This window comes from Pholcus phalangioides, unplaced genomic scaffold (assembly GCF_987345545.1).
Source record: "Pholcus phalangioides strain wild (caught in Gottingen) unplaced genomic scaffold, Ppha-v1.0 ptg000015l_1, whole genome shotgun sequence".
Classification (NCBI taxonomy): domain Eukaryota; kingdom Metazoa; phylum Arthropoda; class Arachnida; order Araneae; family Pholcidae; genus Pholcus; species Pholcus phalangioides.
Genome location: NW_028301608.1, coordinates 62498939 through 62520226, shown reverse-complemented (window position 1 = coordinate 62520226; position 21288 = coordinate 62498939). Strand labels below are relative to the sequence as shown.

The 21288-nt window shown below is 34.9% G+C and overlaps 1 protein-coding gene across 2 annotated transcripts in view; it reads right to left on the bottom strand.

The window, feature by feature from the left end:
- Positions 1-15933, bottom strand: part of LOC149076433 (uncharacterized) — a 29226-nt gene extending 13293 nt beyond the window's left edge. For both annotated transcript variants that reach the window (XM_089243996.1, XM_089243997.1), the window contains exons 1-13: positions 15584-15933; positions 13080-13198; positions 12830-12903; positions 9338-9613; positions 9041-9252; positions 8365-8625; positions 6592-6749; positions 5790-5946; positions 5332-5544; positions 4544-4650; positions 4157-4319; positions 3532-3858; positions 1792-2064 (exon numbers count right to left, since the gene is read on the bottom strand). In XM_089243996.1, coding sequence (XP_089100122.1) covers positions 1792-2064; positions 3532-3858; positions 4157-4319; positions 4544-4650; positions 5332-5544; positions 5790-5946; positions 6592-6749; positions 8365-8625; positions 9041-9252; positions 9338-9613; positions 12830-12903; positions 13080-13198; positions 15584-15635 — 2392 coding nt within the window. In that variant the 5' untranslated portion in view covers positions 15636-15933. The remainder of the gene's footprint in view (positions 1-1791; positions 2065-3531; positions 3859-4156; positions 4320-4543; positions 4651-5331; positions 5545-5789; positions 5947-6591; positions 6750-8364; positions 8626-9040; positions 9253-9337; positions 9614-12829; positions 12904-13079; positions 13199-15583) is intronic.
- Positions 15934-21288: the final 5355 nt, after the last annotated feature.

Here is a 21288-nt window from a genome sequence, read left to right as displayed (position 1 = left end):
TGGATTGAACACCCCCAAAAAAAAAACAATACACAGGAAAATTAAATTTCTGTTGATGATCCTCAAACTGAAACATGAAGTCTGTACTGGAAGTTGAGTGAGATTTGAATTATCTTTCAAAATTGATTGTGGTTTGTTTATCTTCATTTTACATCCTTATCCTATCTCTTTCTAGAAGAAATGTTGCCATTCCAGCACATTGACAACAAACATTATGGGTTGGTGGCCTTTTGCTTGAGTTACTTGATTGACATATTTATCACTCATCAAATGTATTATTATAAAAGGAGCAAAAGACTCAATTTTGTGGTTCTCCTTGCATTTACTTTTCTCTCATTCTCTTTCATTTATATATATATTTTTTTTAAGTTTCTTTTTCAAATTGCTGTTCAAATTTGAGCTATTGTGAAAACCTACTCAATAACAGTCACAGAATTGCCATTTAATTAGCACTGCACCAAACGCATTAATTTGCTCATTAAATCTTGACTCATTAAAACTAAGCTTATTATAATTAGGTCCAATTGCATATACTATTTATTAGCTATAATACTCAGCACTGCGGTTACCGTGGTTTCCAACAATGCGTTTCAGACGTGTGTATATGCCTTTACAATGGTTTGTCACACCTTTAATTCTATTATAACAGTTTATTCCTTCATAACGGTTTGTCACTTTTCCAATCCTCCCAGTAATTGAAGAAAACCCGGGAAGAGCGCCGGGTATTTCTGCTAGCCTATATACAGGGTATGCTGTAAGTGCTAATGCGGCCTTTATCTCATCAACCGCCCATAGTATAGGTATAGTTTCAATTTAGAAAATGCTTAAAACGCGTTTGAATAATATTCGCTGGACATGGGACGTCACTAATAGCAGAGAACAACTATGGTGACAAAACTGAGAATAAAAATGTTCAACTCCAGCTGCCAGTCGTTAAATAATTATTAAGGTATACATATATAATTTTTTTACGGGGCGGGCAACGTCGCCGGGTATCAGCTAGTTAGCTATAATACTCAGCACTGGCCAGGTTTTCTTCAATTACTGGGAGGATTGAAAAAGTGACAAACCATTATAAAGGTAAAAACTATTATACATAATATTGGCAATATTGAAGAGACAAACCATTGTAAAGGCATATGCATGTCTGAAAGGCATTGCTAGGGAACCACAGTAAACATTCTGAAAGTGATTGAGGCCGAGAAACCATTGTTGCCCGACAGTTTTATACCCATTTCGAGTATTTGCCCAGCTCTGACAAACTTTTAAAGTGTAGCATATCATTCAAGTCTGGTCCCATTTGATATATATACAAAATTTGGTGACAGATCTAAAATTGTAGATTTGTATAGAGTACAGACAGAAAATCAATTTTATATATAGATTTTAACAATTTCCATTAATTTAAATGCTTTTCAAGATTGGTTATTGAAAATTTGTTTTCCCCCAAAAGGTCCATTTTGCATACTCCTTTGCATGGCATATTAGAGCCAAGAATACTCTGATGATTCATGTTTCTTATACCAAAAAATATATACTTCATTTAGTGGAGAATCTTGAGAATATGTAAGGGTTCATTATATTGCATGTATATAATATATTAATCATAAATGGTACGAAAGATATGTAGGTTTGTATGATATTGTGATTTATACTTTAATTTCACAATATTGTTTTGTAATTCATTTTCTCACTTTATTTAGATTACATAATTCTATCGAGACTAATTTTCTATACCTTATGTATAATCATTTAACATATCTCAGTTTTCAATTAAGAAACTTTTCTTACCCAAAGGAGAAGGTATTCGTCCTTGGGCATGAACCACAGAACCATGGGCTTCAGATGGTAATGGAGACTGGCGTGGACTAGGCCCAGCGCAAAGTGAAGTTGGTAGGCCAAGGGTTTGAGAAACTGATCCAGAAAAGTCTTTGGTGGGAGGACATTTCATGGGCTGAATCAATTGGGGCTGGTGTTGAGATATTTGAGTCATCTGTTGTTGCTGATGTTGTTGCTTTACCATTGATGACATCAGTTCACGTTGCCTTTGTTGTTGCAGCATGGCTTTACAGACAAAGAAAAAAATTCATAGTACAATGTATTACATTGCATGGTGCAAAAAAAAAAAACTTTTTTACACACAAAAATATCAAATGTACAATATACACTGTATAGTCATGGAACATTTTAGGAGTTCTACGATTTTTTTAAAATTTCTAAATAAATAATTGATAAGTTTTGTTCTGAAATTTTGGTCATATATCCCTTGCTTATGTTCACAATTTCCAGTGAAAATTTAGTCATAATTGTGTTTAAGGGACCAACAAGAAATTAAGAAAAATGTTTTTAATCAACCCTGTATTAGGAAAAGTTGCAAATAATTTGTAGCTTTCACACAATATTTTACCTGATATTTTCAATGTTTATATATATTTTCATGAAAAACTTACACATACTTTCACAAAGATATGAATGTTTCTTTTAAACATTTTCATTGCACGTTTTTTGCTTTTAATAAGTGGAGTTTGTAACTAAATTTCATGAAACTTAGAAAACTTGACTATTTAATAATATACCAAAATTTAAAATAGAACCATTTGATCTCATGAGCATTTACAGAAAATAATTTTCAAGTATGCAATGCATAAAGGTATGAAGTACAAATTTTGTTTTCATAATTTGGTTGCGAACTATGTAGAACAACTTCCGTGAAAATAACATTTGAATATCGGGAAAAACAAAGATATATGCAATATTGTGGGCCGGACGAGTGCTCTGAGTACTAAGCTACTCCAGAAATCGAGGGACCCGGGTTCGACTCCCGGTAGAGGCAGAGATGAGTTTTTCCTTCCTTAAAAAAAAAAAATTAACATCTCAAATAATAAATATCTTCACAACATCCAGTCTTCTGTATATCTTGTAATAATAAGATGATTTTCCACAAATTGATATTTTTTATTTTCGGTCATTTGGTTATTTCGAGAATGAGCCCACAACATTATGCGAATGAGTGAAGACATCTGATGCTGTATAAGAGAAGTTCTTGAGTATAACAGGTGTGTGATGTCAGAATTAAAAATTCAAAGGAAATAATACGATGTCAGAAAATAAATTAAAATATCAATTTGTAGAGAATCCCCCATCATCCAGCTACTTTCAGCAAGTAACTTAAATACAGCTCCCTCTCTCACATATATCTTTATTTTTTCATGATATTTTCACAAAAGTTGCTCTATATAATTGGCAACCAACTAATAAAAAATTTATATCTTTTGCATACATGCACTTAAAAATTATTTCCTTCAACACTAGAATAACCAGAGTCATCATTTTGACTGTTTTTGATTTTGAAAACATTTTAGCCTCAAAATTACGTAAAGTATGATTTCAATTTTTCAAGACTTAATTATTTCTGTACTTTGAACTCCCACAATGTCCCATGACTTAAAACTATATATTGAATACATTTGAAGAAAATTTGCCACATAAGAACAGCAAGCAATCACCATTAGGAGAATAAACTTTTCTTACCATTTATGGCTTGGTGTTCTGGTCGATTAAATGAAGGAGCAGCACTAGGTGGATGCACTCTTGGAGACAATTGGCTTGGAGACAAGTGTTGCTGTTGTTGAGAATCAATGATTTTAGCAAGGGAATCTACACCATACCTAGAGGGCATCATGCCCTTATCTTGATTCTGTTGCTGCATCATGAACATCTGAGACATTTGTTCAGCAAACTGTTTAGCACGTTGCTGCTCTTGAAGCTGTTTATTAAATATATCAGCAGCAGTAAATTGAGGGGCTTGTTGGTTCTGCATAGTATTGGACAATCCAAGACTTCCTAATGTTAATGATTCTAAAGGAAAAGGAGAAAATTTATAAAACCTGAAAAATATCCCAAAAAAAAAAAAAACAAGAGTCCAAACCCTAAAATAATGAGACAAAATTGATTTCATCTGACAAGAATAATATAATTCTGACACATTGATTCAACCTTTGTTTACTTCCAATGAACCATTGGAACTAGATGTACTTTAAACTAAGTGAGAAATGGAATATATTGCAGCATAATCGAACAAAAAACAACGGTATGAATTTTTCAATATTTCCTTTTTCAGCAATTTCATGACAATAAGACATTTTCTCATATTTACCTGCAGCATTAGGTATTGGCTTTTGGTCACATTTATTATCTCTAGTAGGAGATAATCTTTGTCCCAAAATGTTCTGCAGTAGATCTTCCTCTTGTAAAGCTTTAGATTTATCCATAGGTCCCATACTAATGGATGATGGTGCAGTGTCTGACATATGCTGCAACTGCAAAAATATATTTGTGTTCTGACTACTCGACATCAATTCTCAAATCAAAATCTGGCAATCAACAATTGCACTCAAGTTTAAAATAGAATTGCATTACTTTTCAACTATAACACATATTCAAGAATCGCAATTCAGTATGCAAAATGTATACAAAGCCGTTCATGCATCTCATAATAAAAAAACTAGTTGAATTTAATATAATGGTGCATTATTAAACTTACCAATTTGTTAAAAGCAGAAGTGTCGTCATCTGATTGAGAGTTTCCAAGAACAATGCGTTTGAGATCAGCCTCCAGCTCTTTAATGTTAGGGGCACCCTGATGTGAACCTTCAGTGAAATTGGAAAAAATATTTTTTTGCAAAATGCATACAACTTGTCAAAATATAACTTGCACCGATGGATAATAACTATAAATTTGCAACACTGAACAATTTAGAGAATCTAAGTAAACTAAAAATTTAATATATTCACAATTCCAAATTGAAATCAATACAAGGAAAAAAATTGTTAGGATGACAGGATGAAAAAGAGCATGTTCTTTCTGTTGCGACTCTACAAGCAAAGTAAAGAGCTTTGGGGGGTTTCTTCCCCAAGAATCAATCATCAACTCTTTGATTGGTACACATTACAAAATCAATCATTCCAGGAATTATCAAACAAGTGCATCTCTCTGGAGCCGAGTCTCCTGGGGGGAAAAAAATTCCTATTTTTTAAAACTACTCCATGATGAACTCTTAAATTGTATTGATAAAAATTGGACTTGGAGATGAGTGAGCTAATTTTGAAAGCTCAGGATATCCCTAATCCTAGAAAGTTTTATCAATAACATGATAAAACTTTAAATTGAATGTTTTAAAAACCTGTTTATCAATAACATTTCAGTATAACACATTTAGACTGGTATTTTACACACAAAAATATTTTTTGTAATAAATTTCACATCCAAACACATATGCTGCTCTTTATACTGGATGAAATTAAGAAAATACTCTAAAGAAATTTTATTACCATCAGCATTGGGCCTTTCCCCATTAACCATGACATTCTTCTCTCTGCATTGAAGGATGTCCAAGAGATTTTTACTGCCTTCATTGTCAATTGGATGAGGTGGTAGAATGGGACATCCTCCAGAATGAAGAGCTGGACTTATTGGTGCAAAATAGGACTCTGAACTGGAAGGAGCTGAAGTTGGAGACCCTAATACACGAGTGTCATTAATACCTGTAAATAAGTTTTCATAGTTTATAAAATTAATATTTGAATATAATCTAAAAATAAAATGAGCTCTTCGAGAAAATGTCTTTAAAAAATCCTCATGGACATTTTTTTTTCATGAATAAAAATTTCCAAAGTGCGATGAAGCTGCTGATCATACGAAAAAAGTATTTGTAGTTTAAAGGGTTGAAATTATGAAAGTTATTTTCCCATAACACCAGAAGAAAAATTACCCATTTTAGATTACTCACCACCTAATACATTGGCGAGCAATTCATCATGAAAAGATGATCGTCGACTATTGTTACCAGAGCCTTGCTTATCGGTAGATGGGCTTTCTCTTTGAAACCATTGTGTAAATCGGCTACAGGAAATGTCATTAGATGTATTTTCCACTCCTGCTTCGTCCTAAAAAAGACACATAGGTAGGGAAATTATTTTTATCTACTTGTAAAAATGACCAACTGCAAAAAAATCAGTACAAATTTGATTCCGCATAAATTCATTTTGATGCAACACTTGTTCTTGATTTACATTCTTATTTAATTTTAGACAATAAGTAACAGATCATCCAAAAATATCTATCAACTTATTGAAATATATATAACATGGCTATCTATATTTATATTCATAATTTTCATTGTATGCGTGTTCTCAATCTATGATTTTCAACCAACCTTCACGTAGTTCCATATGTATATCAATCAATGGTTGGTTATTTGAAGAATCTTGAAACTTGCTGCTAGAAACATATCTTTAAATTCGACACCCAGTAATACAACTTTGGATACCTCTTGATGATTTTAACAGCTACCACTGGCCATTGCCAGTTCAAGTTCATTTTCTCAAACTCTAACCAGTCTGAAATTCATTACTTTAAAGTCAACTTTTATCACCTCTGCACAGATTTTGTAATGAACAGTAGGCTACTTAATTAACCTTGAGTCTATAAATTTTCCTATCAATAAAATACATTACAAGCACCATGCTGGACCAGTTTCAAAGAACACTATTTCACAAAAAAATTAGAAAAAGAATTTGTTTTATACATACTGATGGTAGGAGACCAGGTATCCAATCCATACGAAACAAATCTTCTAAATCAAAATTAACATTTCCTTGTGCCTTTGAATCTTCAGTTCCATCTGCTTCCACTGAGGCAGGACTCTTACGTTCACTTTGTGATGGTTTCACATTTTCCTGCTCATTATCTATGAATAGAAATTATAAATTTTACATATTTTAAATAAAATTGACTTTTTTAAAAAAAATATTGAACTCCATTGAAGTTCTTAAATCAACTATTCCAATTGAAAACAATTTGATCATTTCTGTTCACTTTCAAGAAATCTTCATTTCATTTCAAAGTAAACTTGTGCACATAACAAATTGTAGAAGAAAAAAATTGAAAAACGAGAGGGATAAACTGGATCAATGAAATCTAAATTAAAATCAAGGGATGTATATTAAAAAACCGGTACAAAACTACTTTCATAAATTCATCCAACTCTGATTTTTATTTATTTTTTAATTTTAATCTACTGATACCGAGACAAAATGCAACCAAAGACTTTGGTGAGCAATATACTTTTGTACTTTTGTTTTACATTAGATTATATAGGTTACACAAAATATTAATTTCTCTCCTGTACACAACAAAAATAATGTTAGCTTTGCAGCAAAGTTAAATATACAGTCAGGCCTGCTTATGACAAACAGTTTAATAGTTTTTTGGAATAATATGAAATCTATATAAGAAATTCAATACTCTTCAGAGTTTATTAATCAGGATTTTGAAAGAAAAAAAAAACTAATAGGTTGAGAGATTTCAAATGGCTGGTGGAACATTTAAAAGCAGACACATACAAAACATTTTCAAAGACAGTTATCAATTAAAAATTTGAGATAAATTTGTATTCCTTCATTTTTTACAGTATTTTATTATTTCAGTTTGTATTTATATACAATATATGTTAATATTTACCTTTTAGAGGCCAATGTTACCATTCAGATTTTTTTTAAATATTTTTTTCATAAAAGCAGTTAATTTTTCTTTCAAACTAAGTTTACAAAATAAATTCCATTCAATTTAACACTTACGCCAACAAAAATTAAAATTTTTTTATTTTCAGTGTAATTTATTTGGTTATAACAGTCCAGAAATCACACCATGAAATGTTTTTTGTAAATTTCTCAGTTGATATCTCTGAACTAAAAAAATTAGAAGGTGGAAGAAAATGGAAATCATACTGAATCTCAATCAAGTCTATCATTGTTTTATTAAAAATCAAGTATCATACATGCAAAATAAGTCTAATTTTAGCAAAATACATCCTGGTAAGAATGTAACTAAGTTCACTGATATTGAATATTTTTACTGCTTTCTTCAACTTCGTTATAAGTGGATTTAACTATTTTCTTCCTGACAAATACACTGAAAATTTTGATACAAGTTATTCTATGTACTGAAGAGCCAAATGAACCAAGAAGTACCAATGAATTCGATTCTGTAAATGGTTACAGATACATACATCACTTCTCAGTCACATTTTGGACACCAACACAAATCAGAATAAACATTAAAAAAAATAATCTTTAAATCCTAATCAAAAATGCATTCATGAATGAAGCTGATTAAAGTAGACTTTTAAGTTGTGACTCTTAATACAGCTTTGTTCATGAATGATTAGTACATAATAAACATTTAGCCAAAGTAGTGAAAATATTAAACTTTTATCAACAATGAAATCAAATACCATAAATTTCTAAATTGTGAAACGAATAATAAAAGTGCAGAAATTAAATGTGGTAAAACACATGACATACCACTTCTCTTCTTTTCCTCATTATTTGATTGAGAAGCTGATGGTGCAGGTTGCTGTTTTTCTGCAGCCGATTCTACTTTCTGATTCTGACGCTTTGAACTTTCTTTATTCTTTCTGGCACTTTTCTTTCCGGACTTCTTAACCTCATTGTTACCACTGGTGGAATCTTCAAATCCAACCAACTCAATAGTTTCTGACTGGCTCGTAGGACCACCACTAAACCACTCGGGTTCCTCTTCAATACGATGATCATGACCAGAGCCTTAAAAATTACGACCAATTAACAGGGTTGATGAAAAAAGAAAAATAAGATGCAATCTTTACGAATTTCAAATTTGTAATTCTGAAATTTGGAAATTGATTAGCCTCCTTGGTCTTTAGGGTCATTTTAAATTCTATATGTTTATGTGTATTTTTAACTGTGAAACTGCCTGAAGTTTCTGCCGATAGATGAGTACAAATAAGTTACTACCAAATGTAACATCTAGAACCAATTTTGAGGTGTCTGAGCATTTCGTTTAGCTAGGTGGACTTTTTTTTTTAAGATGCTGCTGTCTTTTACAGGCAATGCAGGGACTGAGATTAAGTTGATGACTTTAAAATATTGATTCAAAAAATGTAAATATATAATAATTTATTTCTTAAATTACACAGAACAGAACACAAATGCCACTCACTTGTTCTCATCCTTCGGTCACTTCGGCCATATCTACTGTTAGAGTACCTCCTACTGTCTTTCTCAAGCTCATCTTGATCAAATCTATCCCTGTCTCTACGATCATTTCGTCCACTTCCTCTGAAGTCCCTGTGATCTAAATCCCAGTCACGCTGTTCCCTGTCTCTATTCATGATGCGACCACTCCCGATCCTTCTTGAACTGTCTCGGAAACTAATTAAAAAATGTCAAAATTAAGAAACGTTCAAGCTTAAAAACACCACAAAAAACAAGAACAGATTTTAAATGTACAGAATACCTGTCATCTCTTCCATCAGTGGGACTACCAGGTCTTCTGTTGAATGACTGTTGGATAATATGGCAGCCTGTACCAAAGCTTCTTCTTTGTGGACTCAATATAATTTCATCTTTATCCTCTTTGACTCTTTCCCTGGGATCAGAAGTCCTTCTTTTGTGGCTAAGAGTTATCTCAACTTCTGGCTTTTCTCGTTTCGTACGTATATCTTCTATAGGAGCAGGTTTATCACCTCTTTTGTTCACAAACCACTTTTCGGGATCCCATTTTCCTGAAGAACTGTTATAAAAATATTTAAAAGGTATTAAAATTTAAAAATGTAATAGTAGTAGCCTATTTTCAGAAAGCAATATTTTAATACTGTGACAGATGCCTTATACTCAGTATTAGACACATTGAATCACATACCACCTGTCAGTATATTATCAATCTACAGTCAAAGATGGCATTGACACGCTCTAGTGTGTCAAATACCCAAAATTTTGGAAAAGGACGTACAAAAATTTGGTTCATGCATCCTCTGGAACGCTTTCTTTCCTAGTACCAAGATGAAGTAAAGAGAAAAACCTTCCAACTCCCCCCCCCCCCACTTTTTCACAGTCTACGACGACATTGAAAAAGTGGTTTTACTACTTTTGTATACTGTATTGTACTGATATACATACAGGTTGTTGGGATATTTAGTTGCTTCTCTTAATGAGGGGCTATGTACAAAAATATTTCCAATTTCGGAATTTCTATTCCCCTGCGGATTTTCTCCCCTCCGGTTACATACCTCAAATTATAATACTTTCATGGCCTTCTGCCAGATATTACACCATCTATACAGCTTAAATTTGCTTTGCTCCTACAAGATTGCAAATGCACATTTTTTGGAAAAATCAAAGGATTTGGAATGCCTGTTCAAAGTGTAAAACATTTTCCGAGATCATTCAGAAAAAAAAATTAATCTCAAATTTCTACCTTGAATATCCAGTTTTGTCATCTAGCAGCTATGTGGTAATCACCGTATCTCATTGCAAAAACCGCTGGTGTGAATTGGCTTTTGGAGGGGCAGAAGGATTTCTTCCACAGTAATTGTGGGTCACTAATGCTCAAAAAGAATTTTAAATTAACACAGTATAAGACTATTTTTTCCAATATTTTAATTTTCTACAAAAATATTTTAAACTTTTCATTTCTCTGGGGGATTCCCCCGCCCCCATACCGCCAGATTTTGCCTTTTGTGAAACTCCAGGTTTGGAACCCGCAATGGCACAGTGGTAATCAGCTAAAAATATGATTTTGTAAGGTTTCCAATTTTGAGTTGGCTATTCCTTTGAAAAAAGCTCTGGTTGCCAAAACAATCACACAGACCTACAACACAAATATATACACATTAAATTTCAAATCCACACATTACCAATTTGAAGGATAGATGCAGGTCACAACTGGGGGTGGAGGGAGAGAGCCGGTGGGTCTGGTGTCTCCCCCTCCCTCCCTCCGGACTAGAGGGGGATGCAGAGAGAGAGAGAATTCACTTTTTATAACTGCTTCTTCTACATTACACGGGATGCCAAAATGTGTGCTTGCCATATTTGAGAAAGTATCTAGTTCCGCAACTAGATAGATGGCACCACCTACTGAACACAAAACACACTAAATACTTGGCACACACTCACTTAAGTTTTACCAACATAAACCTGACATAGCTTCAATATTCAGGTGTAAAAATATGTGGCAGTTAAATGACGACTGATCAGAGTGGTGGAACATCACACACACAGGGAGGGGAAATAAAATTCTACCAGGAAACCACTTTGCAAAGATTTATAGGAATAAGAAATCCGAAGATAAGTGTTTGAAAGTGTGTACTGAAAGAGAGAATTTCACTTGCTTTTTAAATTTTAATCAGAAGATATTCTTGAAAGAACCAAGATTTTTTTTATAGAAATGAAAAATCAATCGGAAGGGAATTTATAGATTGATTTATTAAATATATAAATGTGTGCCTCTAACTTCTAATTACAGTGGATCCTGCTTATAACGCTTTTCCAAAAACTGTCATAAAAAACGTTGCAAGCAAAAAAATACTAAGTAATTCTCATTAAGATTTCTCGTTTAGAGTTGGGACCATGAAAATAAGTTGTACTAAGTGAAATAACTTTCTAAATGGGAACGTTATAAGCGGGATCAACTGTACATTTGGTTTCGATTTATTACAAGTGCTACATTCCATGTTAAATTCTCAGTGTTAATGGGCTTCTTTGCAAGCTTTTCATACTAGTAGACAATGAAAGTAAAAACTTCTGGATAGAACATGTTATAAATGAATTATTTGATTCAGGGAGATACCTTTTCCTCCTACCCAGAACATGGCCCACTGCTGTGTCTCAACGAAGAGATAAGCAAGTGATCAAAGACCTGGGGCATGCTAGAAAAAAATTCAGATACGAGTGAATTATGGGGAAAGGGGGACATACTTTTTAAAGAGGGACCCATTTTCACTCAAAAGGGACTCAGATTTTTTAAATACCCTTGGTCCCGGGACCCTGGTAAATTAGAGTATAAATCATGTTTGTTAGCCAAAACGTGACTTTCCCATAGGTTTCTATTTTTATATCATTCCATTTTTATAATCAAAAAATTGTTTAATTTGTTCCAGAAACTGCCAAAACATTTGAAAGTTTCATTTTTGAAGTTTCATAAAACTAAGAAGCATCATAAAAAGACAAATAGTTACCAAGGGTTGAGATGAACTTCATAATTGGAGGAAAAATTAAAAGGAAGATGAAAAACTAAACATATTTTGTATTTTTCACTATGTACACTGTACAGTGGGGTTCATGAGCCATATTGAAAAAATGGTGATGTGCTCTTTCGCACACATGCAGATGGGAAGGATAGGATGTCCAGACTTGAGTTTGATATTGAGTCTTAGTATCTACTGAAAACATTCATAAGTCTAGGCTCTTTTTTTTTGCATTTTCTCTTAGATTACATATTAGATATTTAGATATAGATTAGATTAGATATTTGCATTTTCTCATTCATTTTATATGAAATGGCTCAAAATCATTCTGAAATAAATCAATCTTCCTCAAAGTAACAGTTACTCATTGGATTTCTTTTGATTATCATGAAAATTTAACTCTCAACACTGTTTTTTTTTTAGTTAGTATGCGCTTCCACATCCATCCAAAAATTTGTCAGCAGCAGAAAGACATAAAAAGTCTTTGTTAGTCAAAAAATTTAAGCTGAAATATAACTATATTTCACAAGATCCACAGACAGAAATAACAAAACTTGCTTTGCTGAATGGAGATAAAAACAACCTTCCATAGTGAAAACTACATTTCTCACTCTTCTGACTGAAGATAGTTTTAACTCTAGTTTCTTTTATAAAAGCTAAACAATGTTATATTACATCAAATGGCAAAATGCCACACATAGTCTATTAGACAATACACTGAACTGATGAAGTTATAATGGCATCAAGTAATGAAACAAACTTACTTGTTATGTGTCACTTCAAGACACTCTGGTCTTTTTTGAGAAAGAGGAGCATTTGATAACTTCATAAGTTCATCCTGTAAAAATAGGCAATGCGCTTTAGATATTGGATTACTCAATATAAACAGGCCAATATGCCTGAAACTGAAAATACGGAAAGATATAATAGCATAAAACATACATAATCTTTTTATGAAGGATTTAAATATATGACAGAATAATTTAGGGAAAAGAAGTATTAAAATCTGAATACCTTTGAATACTGATATTGAGGCATAGGCTCTGGAGAGCTTCTTTTACTATGATTTGAATTTCTGGAAGATGATCTACTGCTTGGAACGTCAGACTTTTCTTTGGATAAATGACTGTCATCTAAATACAAAAATTATTAAAATAAAGCTAGAGATTTTTTTTATCACGAATCACTTTAATCACCATGATTAGTTAATAATTTTCTTTTTTAAATTATACGGGCACAGTTATTTTTTCTGTCTAAAATAGGACTTCACAAATCGGAAAAAATTCAAGATCTAGCAAAACTTTTATAGGGACCTACCTTAATTTTAACACATCCTGCCTTCCCCACCTCTTCCCTTTCTGTTTCTACTCTTTTCTTTGAAAGTTATGTTAAACACAACGTTTCTCTATAAATTACTTAAAAGAATTCAATATTCAATATTGTTTACATACCTAATTTGTTAATCACAATCTCCTTTAATAATTTGGATTTTTTTTATGAAATGGTTGAACTTGTCCAGTTATGTAGCCTCTATTCAGTTAGGCTGAATATAAGAGGCTCTAAACGACTTCCATGTACTGTTCACTCATACAATCTGTAGTGAAGATACTGACAAAGAGAGCACTGGTTGGACAGGTTTGCCCGACATCTCCAGCACATACAGAGGGGGAACATGCATTGCATATTCTTGAATTATTGGGCGGAGAGGCTCAAGTACCCCAAGCTCACAGAATCAGACCATTACTATGTTTGTACCATGTTGTACAATAGTAATGTAATCAGATAATTCACATCAAATGAAGAATAGGATTTTCAAGGTTGATTTGGAAAAAATCCGGATAAGTTAGGTCCTATCAAATCTATCTTCATAGAAATTAAATTACACGAACATACAACAGAAGATTTAATTAGTTTTGACCAAGGCATTTGAAAAAAAAAAAAAAGAAGAAAATTGAGTTAAAAACAACAACTACTTTTCATTGAAACAAAAATAAATTTGAAATCGAAATTTTTACTCTTTAAACATCATTTTTTGATAATGTAATAATATGTATATCACACCCCCCCCCCCCCCCCCACTGGTGGATTTAACAGCAGGCCCAACTTTTAAAAGGCCCAGAAAAACAAAAGCCAAACTTCCCATAATTTTCTAATTTAAGGGACTCAATATTTCTTTTGCACCGGGGACCTCGACCAACTTTAATCTGCCACTGAACCCTCCATTCTATATCAGAGCTGCTAGGCTGCGATGTTGAATAAATCCCAGGGCTAAGATTTTACATGGGCCACTGTGAGAAAAATTTATAATGTAAGAAACATGTAATAGGATTTACCCCAAGCCAACAAAGTTCCAACCTTGCCCTCACTCTTAGGTGAAAGGTTATGAAGATCTGGTACAATAGGTATATTTCAATACCAAAATTTTCTCAGCATGTTCAATCAGTAAAGCATGCAATGCACTTATTTAGTGTGGCATGCTTTAAAGTGATAAAAGCATAAAAGTGAGAGGCTCACAGGAGTGTATGTAACCTTGAGGGCTAAAGGATGATCAATACCATATATTAACACTATACCATACATGCCCCTCATTTGTATTCCCCTGCAGAATTTCTAACGAATTGGCACATGTTAGAATGCAAGTGTTGTGAACCTAACATGCAGTTTGTTACTCTGTAATGCTTGTTATGTGTAATGATGCCACCTGCCATCAGTTGATCACCATTTACTGACTAAGATCAATGTGTGAGGAAGGGACCTCTGCAAGATCTGGTGGACCTTGATGTGTATTTTCAAACATCTATTGTCAAGCTACTGAATTTATGCTACCCCCTCCCACAAGTGGATGGCTGCAACCTTAAGGCAGGACCGCAACTAGATACTTTGTCGGCCGGGACAAGCACAGATTTAGTCGCCCCACATAATATAGAAAAAGCAGTTAAAGTGGTGAATTCTGTGCCTCTTATGGTCAAGCACCAGGGGCCCATTAACAGTGCCCACTAAACACACCTGCTCCACCAGTAATGGCCATGCCCTAAGGGTTAAAAGGATGATCAAGACCATAAATTGACTGGAAAATCAGTGTGTGTGGGAGGAGGAGCTCTGATGAGGGGACCTTGATGGGTGCTTTCAAACATTCTTTTTAAAGTTATTGTATTCAAATCAGAATGTAGAAGACAAAATTAGATGTCATTGGGGGCAGAGATGGCTATAAAAAGCTCCGAATACAAATTAAAGATAATTAACAAGTTCGAGATGAAAATTTTAAGTCTTCAACTCTAAATTTTCCGAGTTATAACTCGTACAAAAAAAAAAACCCGAGAGATTATAGTCAAGCATAACGTGTCAATGCATGCATCTAATCAAGGTTCTCGGAACTGACACTTCCAAAACATTTCCACGTATGGCTTCGTAGGTTATGCGCTGTAGTCAAGTCACCAGTTCAAAGACTCGCTATTAACTGGATAATTGTAGTATCGAAATAATTCAATTATAGTTAATCAATTATAATTATTATTTACCTTCCGTCTCTTTGGGCAGCTCGTCTTCCGTTCGTTGAACAACCATGGCCATCTTTCGAACCTTTTAAAGTTGGTTTTTTTTGTTGTTTTTTCTTTACTATTAAAGGGGTCGCCTAAAAACTTCCGAGATGCCAAAACAGAACCTCGAGAACAATATTTACAATAACAAATAATTATATATATACACTGTACAGTATACTGTTAATATTTATGGCGGAGAAAAGGACATTACACCAGCGACATTATTAACGAAGGATTTAAAAAAAAACGCGGAAAAAAAAACACTAACACAATACCAACTAGTGCAAAAATAGAAATGTCCGACAGCCTCAACAAATCCTCAAACCCCCAGCTGTACAATCTCGGAACCAGATTGCAAATGAGGTGATGAACAACAACAAAAAAAAAACTCCAAAAAAACAAAAAGAAAACAACAAAAAATGTTGCCACACGTCCACTGACGTCACCACTTCATATTGTACGTGTAGCTCACTGACCAATTAAATTGAGTATTTTATATCTCAATGTCTGCAATTGAAACAAAACGTCTTTCTTAATTGATCCGAATTTTCTCATGTACACTGGGATATTTGCAAGCGAATTTCTGAATTTATTTTTCTTGGTGATTTCAGCCCAATTTAAGACAATTGCGAAAATTTTAGTTGTTGTTTGAAATTTTCTGAATGAGAATCTGTTTTTTAGTTTGGAGTTACGAAATGAATGAAAGTAAGGTTACCATGCGTCCTTGTTTTTGAAGTCATTTTAACCTTTTTTCAGACGAGAACGTTTATTTTTTGGAATTTTCAACATGTTTTTGAATTTTTGTTACTCAAAAAGTGCATTCAGAACAGAAATGTCATAAAATATTTATTTTTTTCAAAAATTTTTTATTTATTTTTTAATTTATTATTATTTTTTTTGTGAGATTCACTTCCTTCAAATTTTTTCACCTAAGATTATACAAAGTATATTCATTTTTACATACAATTTTTTCCAGAATTTTATTGCTAAATATTATGTAATAAATTACACTTCGCAAGAGGCAGTTTCTTCTTTAAACCATCTCAAATAAAGTTGAAAGTTCAACTTTAAGTGCTGATATCTGATGAAAGCCCCAAAGTTCATATTCGCCATATTCGCTCAAAACTTACACAATCCTTTAACCCATTATATGCCAAAACTTCATGGTACAGAGACGCCATCTTTTGTGAAAATATATGAATAACGTTGCCAAGAGTGCACGTTTGAATCTTCATTTCAAAGTTTCTAAATCCGGTATCTCTATGGGAAAGACAAAAAAAGGGAAATGTATGTATGCGTATGCACTTTAAGTCGAATACTTTGTACTAAAATTCGAATATTTTTTCTAATTCAAATACTTTCACTAATGCGAATACTTTGCACTTATAATTTGATAAAAATTATCATAATTCATTAATAATTAAGTGATCGCTTTTGTTCATGTTTTAATATTTTAAGACTATCGGGCTGCAATAGAATCTCCCTTAGTGGACACTTTTCTGATCCTTTAATGCATTTGGTCTCGTGGCCTTTAATGCATTTTACTCCCTATTAGTGGACACTCTCGATAGCAAACAGTAAAATCAGACAAACTCTAATTTATTAATTTTTGGTCATAAACAGAGAATTTATCATATTCAAATAAAATTATGTATCATTCCAAGCTCGTGTTAATTAATATGAGAAATTGTCAATTAACTAGTTACTTAATTGACTGTATATATAACTATGGTTGATTATGGTGAATCCGAATGGTAATGTTGGTTTTGTTTGTTGACAACGTGTGAAGAAAGCCAGTTTTCATCTTTCTCTTTTCACACCTATTTTAATTTAATGTTTATTACGAAATATATGTGTAGTGGAAGTATCATGTACGGGTAAAAATAATTAATTTTCTTAGTGAAGAGAAGAAAGGTTATAAATTTTTTTCATATGTATCAGAATTCGCAAACCGGTAAAAGTGATAAATGTAGTGAAACTTAATTGTACTTTCTTAATCGAGACAATTGGTGATTATGCATAACCACTTGTCACTTTCAGAATATTATATATGTATAGGAACCAATATCGACTGAATCCAAATGTCGTATAAATGTGAAAGTCGTATAAACGAGATTCCACTGCATATTGTACCTGCACCTCCCCATTAGAGGACAATCGCCGTCCCATGCGTGCCATTATCGAGAGGTTCTACTATGCTTGTAGGAGGGGTTTAGGGGGTCGTGGTGAGACGGGAGTACGAAGTTCACAGGGCCATCCATAATGGGGGGCAGGGGGCAACTGCCCTGGACGGAAAATTTAGAGGGTGGAAATTTTAGGTGGGAACAAAAACACCGTTATAAAATTATCAATTATCGAATTTTAAACTTGCAGGGGCAGCAAAATAATGTTTACCCCGGGCAGCAAAAATCCCAGTTACGGCCCTGGTACGAAGGCCCCCGTGGAGCATACAACTCTCACTACAGTGATTATCTTTATATTGATTCGTACAAGAGACCACCGCCTCTGCGCGACTGCGCGAGCCGTCGCAACGAGAAAAAAACTAAATCGTTGATTGACGATTGATTAACGATTAGTATCAACGATAATTAATCGTTGCAAAAGTTCCACTGGATTTAGTATTCTATTATAAAAATGATAATTTGTAGAAAGTACAGGGTGGGAAAAAAGTCCGTAAAAACTTTAAAAATTCATAAAAACCTGAAAAATAACCAAAATAAAAAACGGTTTGCAGGGTTAATCGCTAGGACACGGAAATTTTTTTGACAAGAAAAAACCCCCTCAAAAAACAGCCGATAGGTGGTGCTGACGTACACAAGTCAAGGGAAAGATACGCAAATAACGAACAGAATTCCTCCAGATCGTCTATCACAGCAGTATGTGTTCCACATGACCACCACCACCACAGAGGATAACACATTGCAGGCGCATAACAAATCCAGCAACGTTAGAGTACAGCAGGTCCACATAGACAGTTTACAACGGTGAACTTGTTATGGATTAGGAGCTCAAGTTCTTATAACCGTCTCATTTGCACATTTCCACCTAAGTCGCTCGTACCAGCGCCACCTATCGGCTGTTTTTTTATTTTCTTTAAAAAATTCCCGTGACCTAGTGATGCTAACCCTGCAAATCGTTGTTTATTTCAGTTATTTTTATTAATTTTTGAAATTTATACGGAGTTTTCCCTTGTATATACATAGACTGAGTACATGTTCTTTGCCCTCCCCGGAAAAGTTGAAATGACGGCTCTGTGACGGACCCACTGTGCACATAAAATGAAGGCCACGAACTCCTTTACAAAATAATACTCTCAATAATAATCGCAATGCACAAACAATGAGTTAATTGAGAATAAGGACTTATCGGGCTGTTAGGCCATGGTCTGCTATTTTTTTTCTCCCAATGCTTCGCCCACAGCTGTGGTAGCTATCTTCAGAGGTGAGTCTGGTGCCGACGAGGTGCCCTTCTTATCAACTTTTCCTGCTTCACTTGCTATAGATTGTTGTCGTCGCACTTGGTAGTACTGGACTCACCTCTGAAGATACCCGTCACACAGCTGTTGCCGAAATATTTGAAAAAAATAGCAGACCACAACCTAACAACCCGATAAGTCCTTATTCTCAATTAGACGCCGACTGTCAAAGCTTATGCCAAGGCAATGATGTTAATTGTTTTCTACATCGGGGAGGGCGATGCATCTCCCAGGAGCCTTGATTACGAACCACTGCTTTTGACTTAGTAAAAGAAGAAAGAAATGGTATGTCGGAGGGGGTTTCAATCACCCCTTGTTCTAAAATTTAAGGAGGCAAAGCAAAAAAGAATGGTTCTTACATTAAAAAAAAACGTTGTTACGTTTCTCATCGGGGAGAGGGTATCCCCGACAAAAGTGAGGGCATCAGGATTTCATGGATGCTTTGGTGGGGCATGGCCTAAAAAAAGGTTGGGAACCACTGCATTAGAGTAACGTTCCCAAATGTTGAGACAGCTCTAAAAAATTTCATGACTATTCCCATAAGAGCAATTGTGCAAAGTTTTCCCCTTTCGAAAAGACCTAAGGACAGTACTGGGTCGCAAAAATCTTACATAACTTTCGGCGCGCGTGCGCGCACACACACCAGAGTTGCCAGGTCCTTAAAAAATTTCCAGCCAAAATCCTCTTCAAAAGTAGCCAAAAAATAGCCCAAAATATTTGAACTTGTGCTGCCATCTATGAAGCAACGTGCGAGCTACAGTTTGACGATATTCTAGTCTGCAAAGGTGTGGTATAGCTTTTCTTGTTATATCCAGTAACTCCCCCCCCCCCCATTTTCCGTAAAAATATGGGATTTTTTTCACCGAATAAATTGATTTCTTTGAAAAGTTGCGAAAGTCAGAGCCATGGCCCCCACAAGGGGTGGGCTGACAAGGCTCCAGCCCTGGGGCACGGGACGGTTTTCACCATTTTTTTTTGCTTTTTCACGCTATAAATTCACCATAAAGGGGCCCGTGAAAGTGGGGTCGGGGGGGGGGGGTCGCAAAAGATCTCAGCCTAGGGGCCCTGCTCAGGGCTACACATTCTCTCTCCTGGAAAAACGGCCCAGAGATGGCCTGGAGTGGAGGGCGTCTTAAAAGCATCATGGGCCCCCTGGCAAATTGATTTTGCTCAGCCGTCTATCCAGACTGCAAATGCCTACTTACCAATTCCCATGCTTAATCTCGCAAATCTTAACCATATTTCATTTCCCCCTCCCACCGCTTTTCATTCAAGGCCTCCGTGACGTGCCCGGGTTGGCCAATGCGTCAAGACGACACTGCCTCAAATTGTGCATAGGTGCCTACGAAATTTGGTACAATGATTTTAAAAATTAGGTATGGGCTTTAAATCCCAGACCAGATTTTTCACGGTCTAGTAAACAAAAAATTTAAGAAGAGGGTTCTCTTCTTGTCTACTTTTCTGGGTTCGTTTTAAGAGCATCCTGGTCCCGAGAGCCAAGTGATTTTTCTGATTCCCTACGTGGAAAATCTCCGAAAAATACAATCACCTCTCGTTTTTCTGAGGCCCCTCTTGTCTTGAGGCCCCCGGGCCATGCCCTGGTGGGCCCATGCATTAAGACAGAACTGGTTTCTGGGCTTGAGCCCTGTCAGCTCCACGCTTGTTGAGGCTACGGTTTCTTTCACAGGCTTCTGTGGTCTAGATACCGTGTTTCCCAACCGTCAGGTCAGAGTAACACCTTCTATAGCAGAAGGCCTCCGTGCGAAGCTCGTGACGTCACTGAAGTCTCCCATTTCCCTTAAGGCGACTGCCCTATTGTAGTGGCTATAATTTCTCTTATAGTCATTGGATATACAACATACTACTTCCCTTATACTACATTGGATATATGATAACCGACCGGCCGCGGTGTCATAAAGGTTGAAAACCACTATCTAGAGCCTAGGACAGTTCCCAAGTTTTTGTTTTACGGTCCCTTCAATTATTGGGTGGCAAAGGCATTGTGGTTGAAAGTTCTGGCTTTCCATAGTTGGGTGAGATGCCCCCCCCCCCCATCCCTTCTGCCTTGTCAGGAAGAAAACACAATATGAGGTGGGGACTGAAGTGAAACAGAAAAACTGCTTTGCTCGGAAGCAAAGAAAAATAGGGAGAAATTCGCCATGAACACAATTCTGGAAAAACCACCCAAAAAACCGCCACCCGCCAAAGC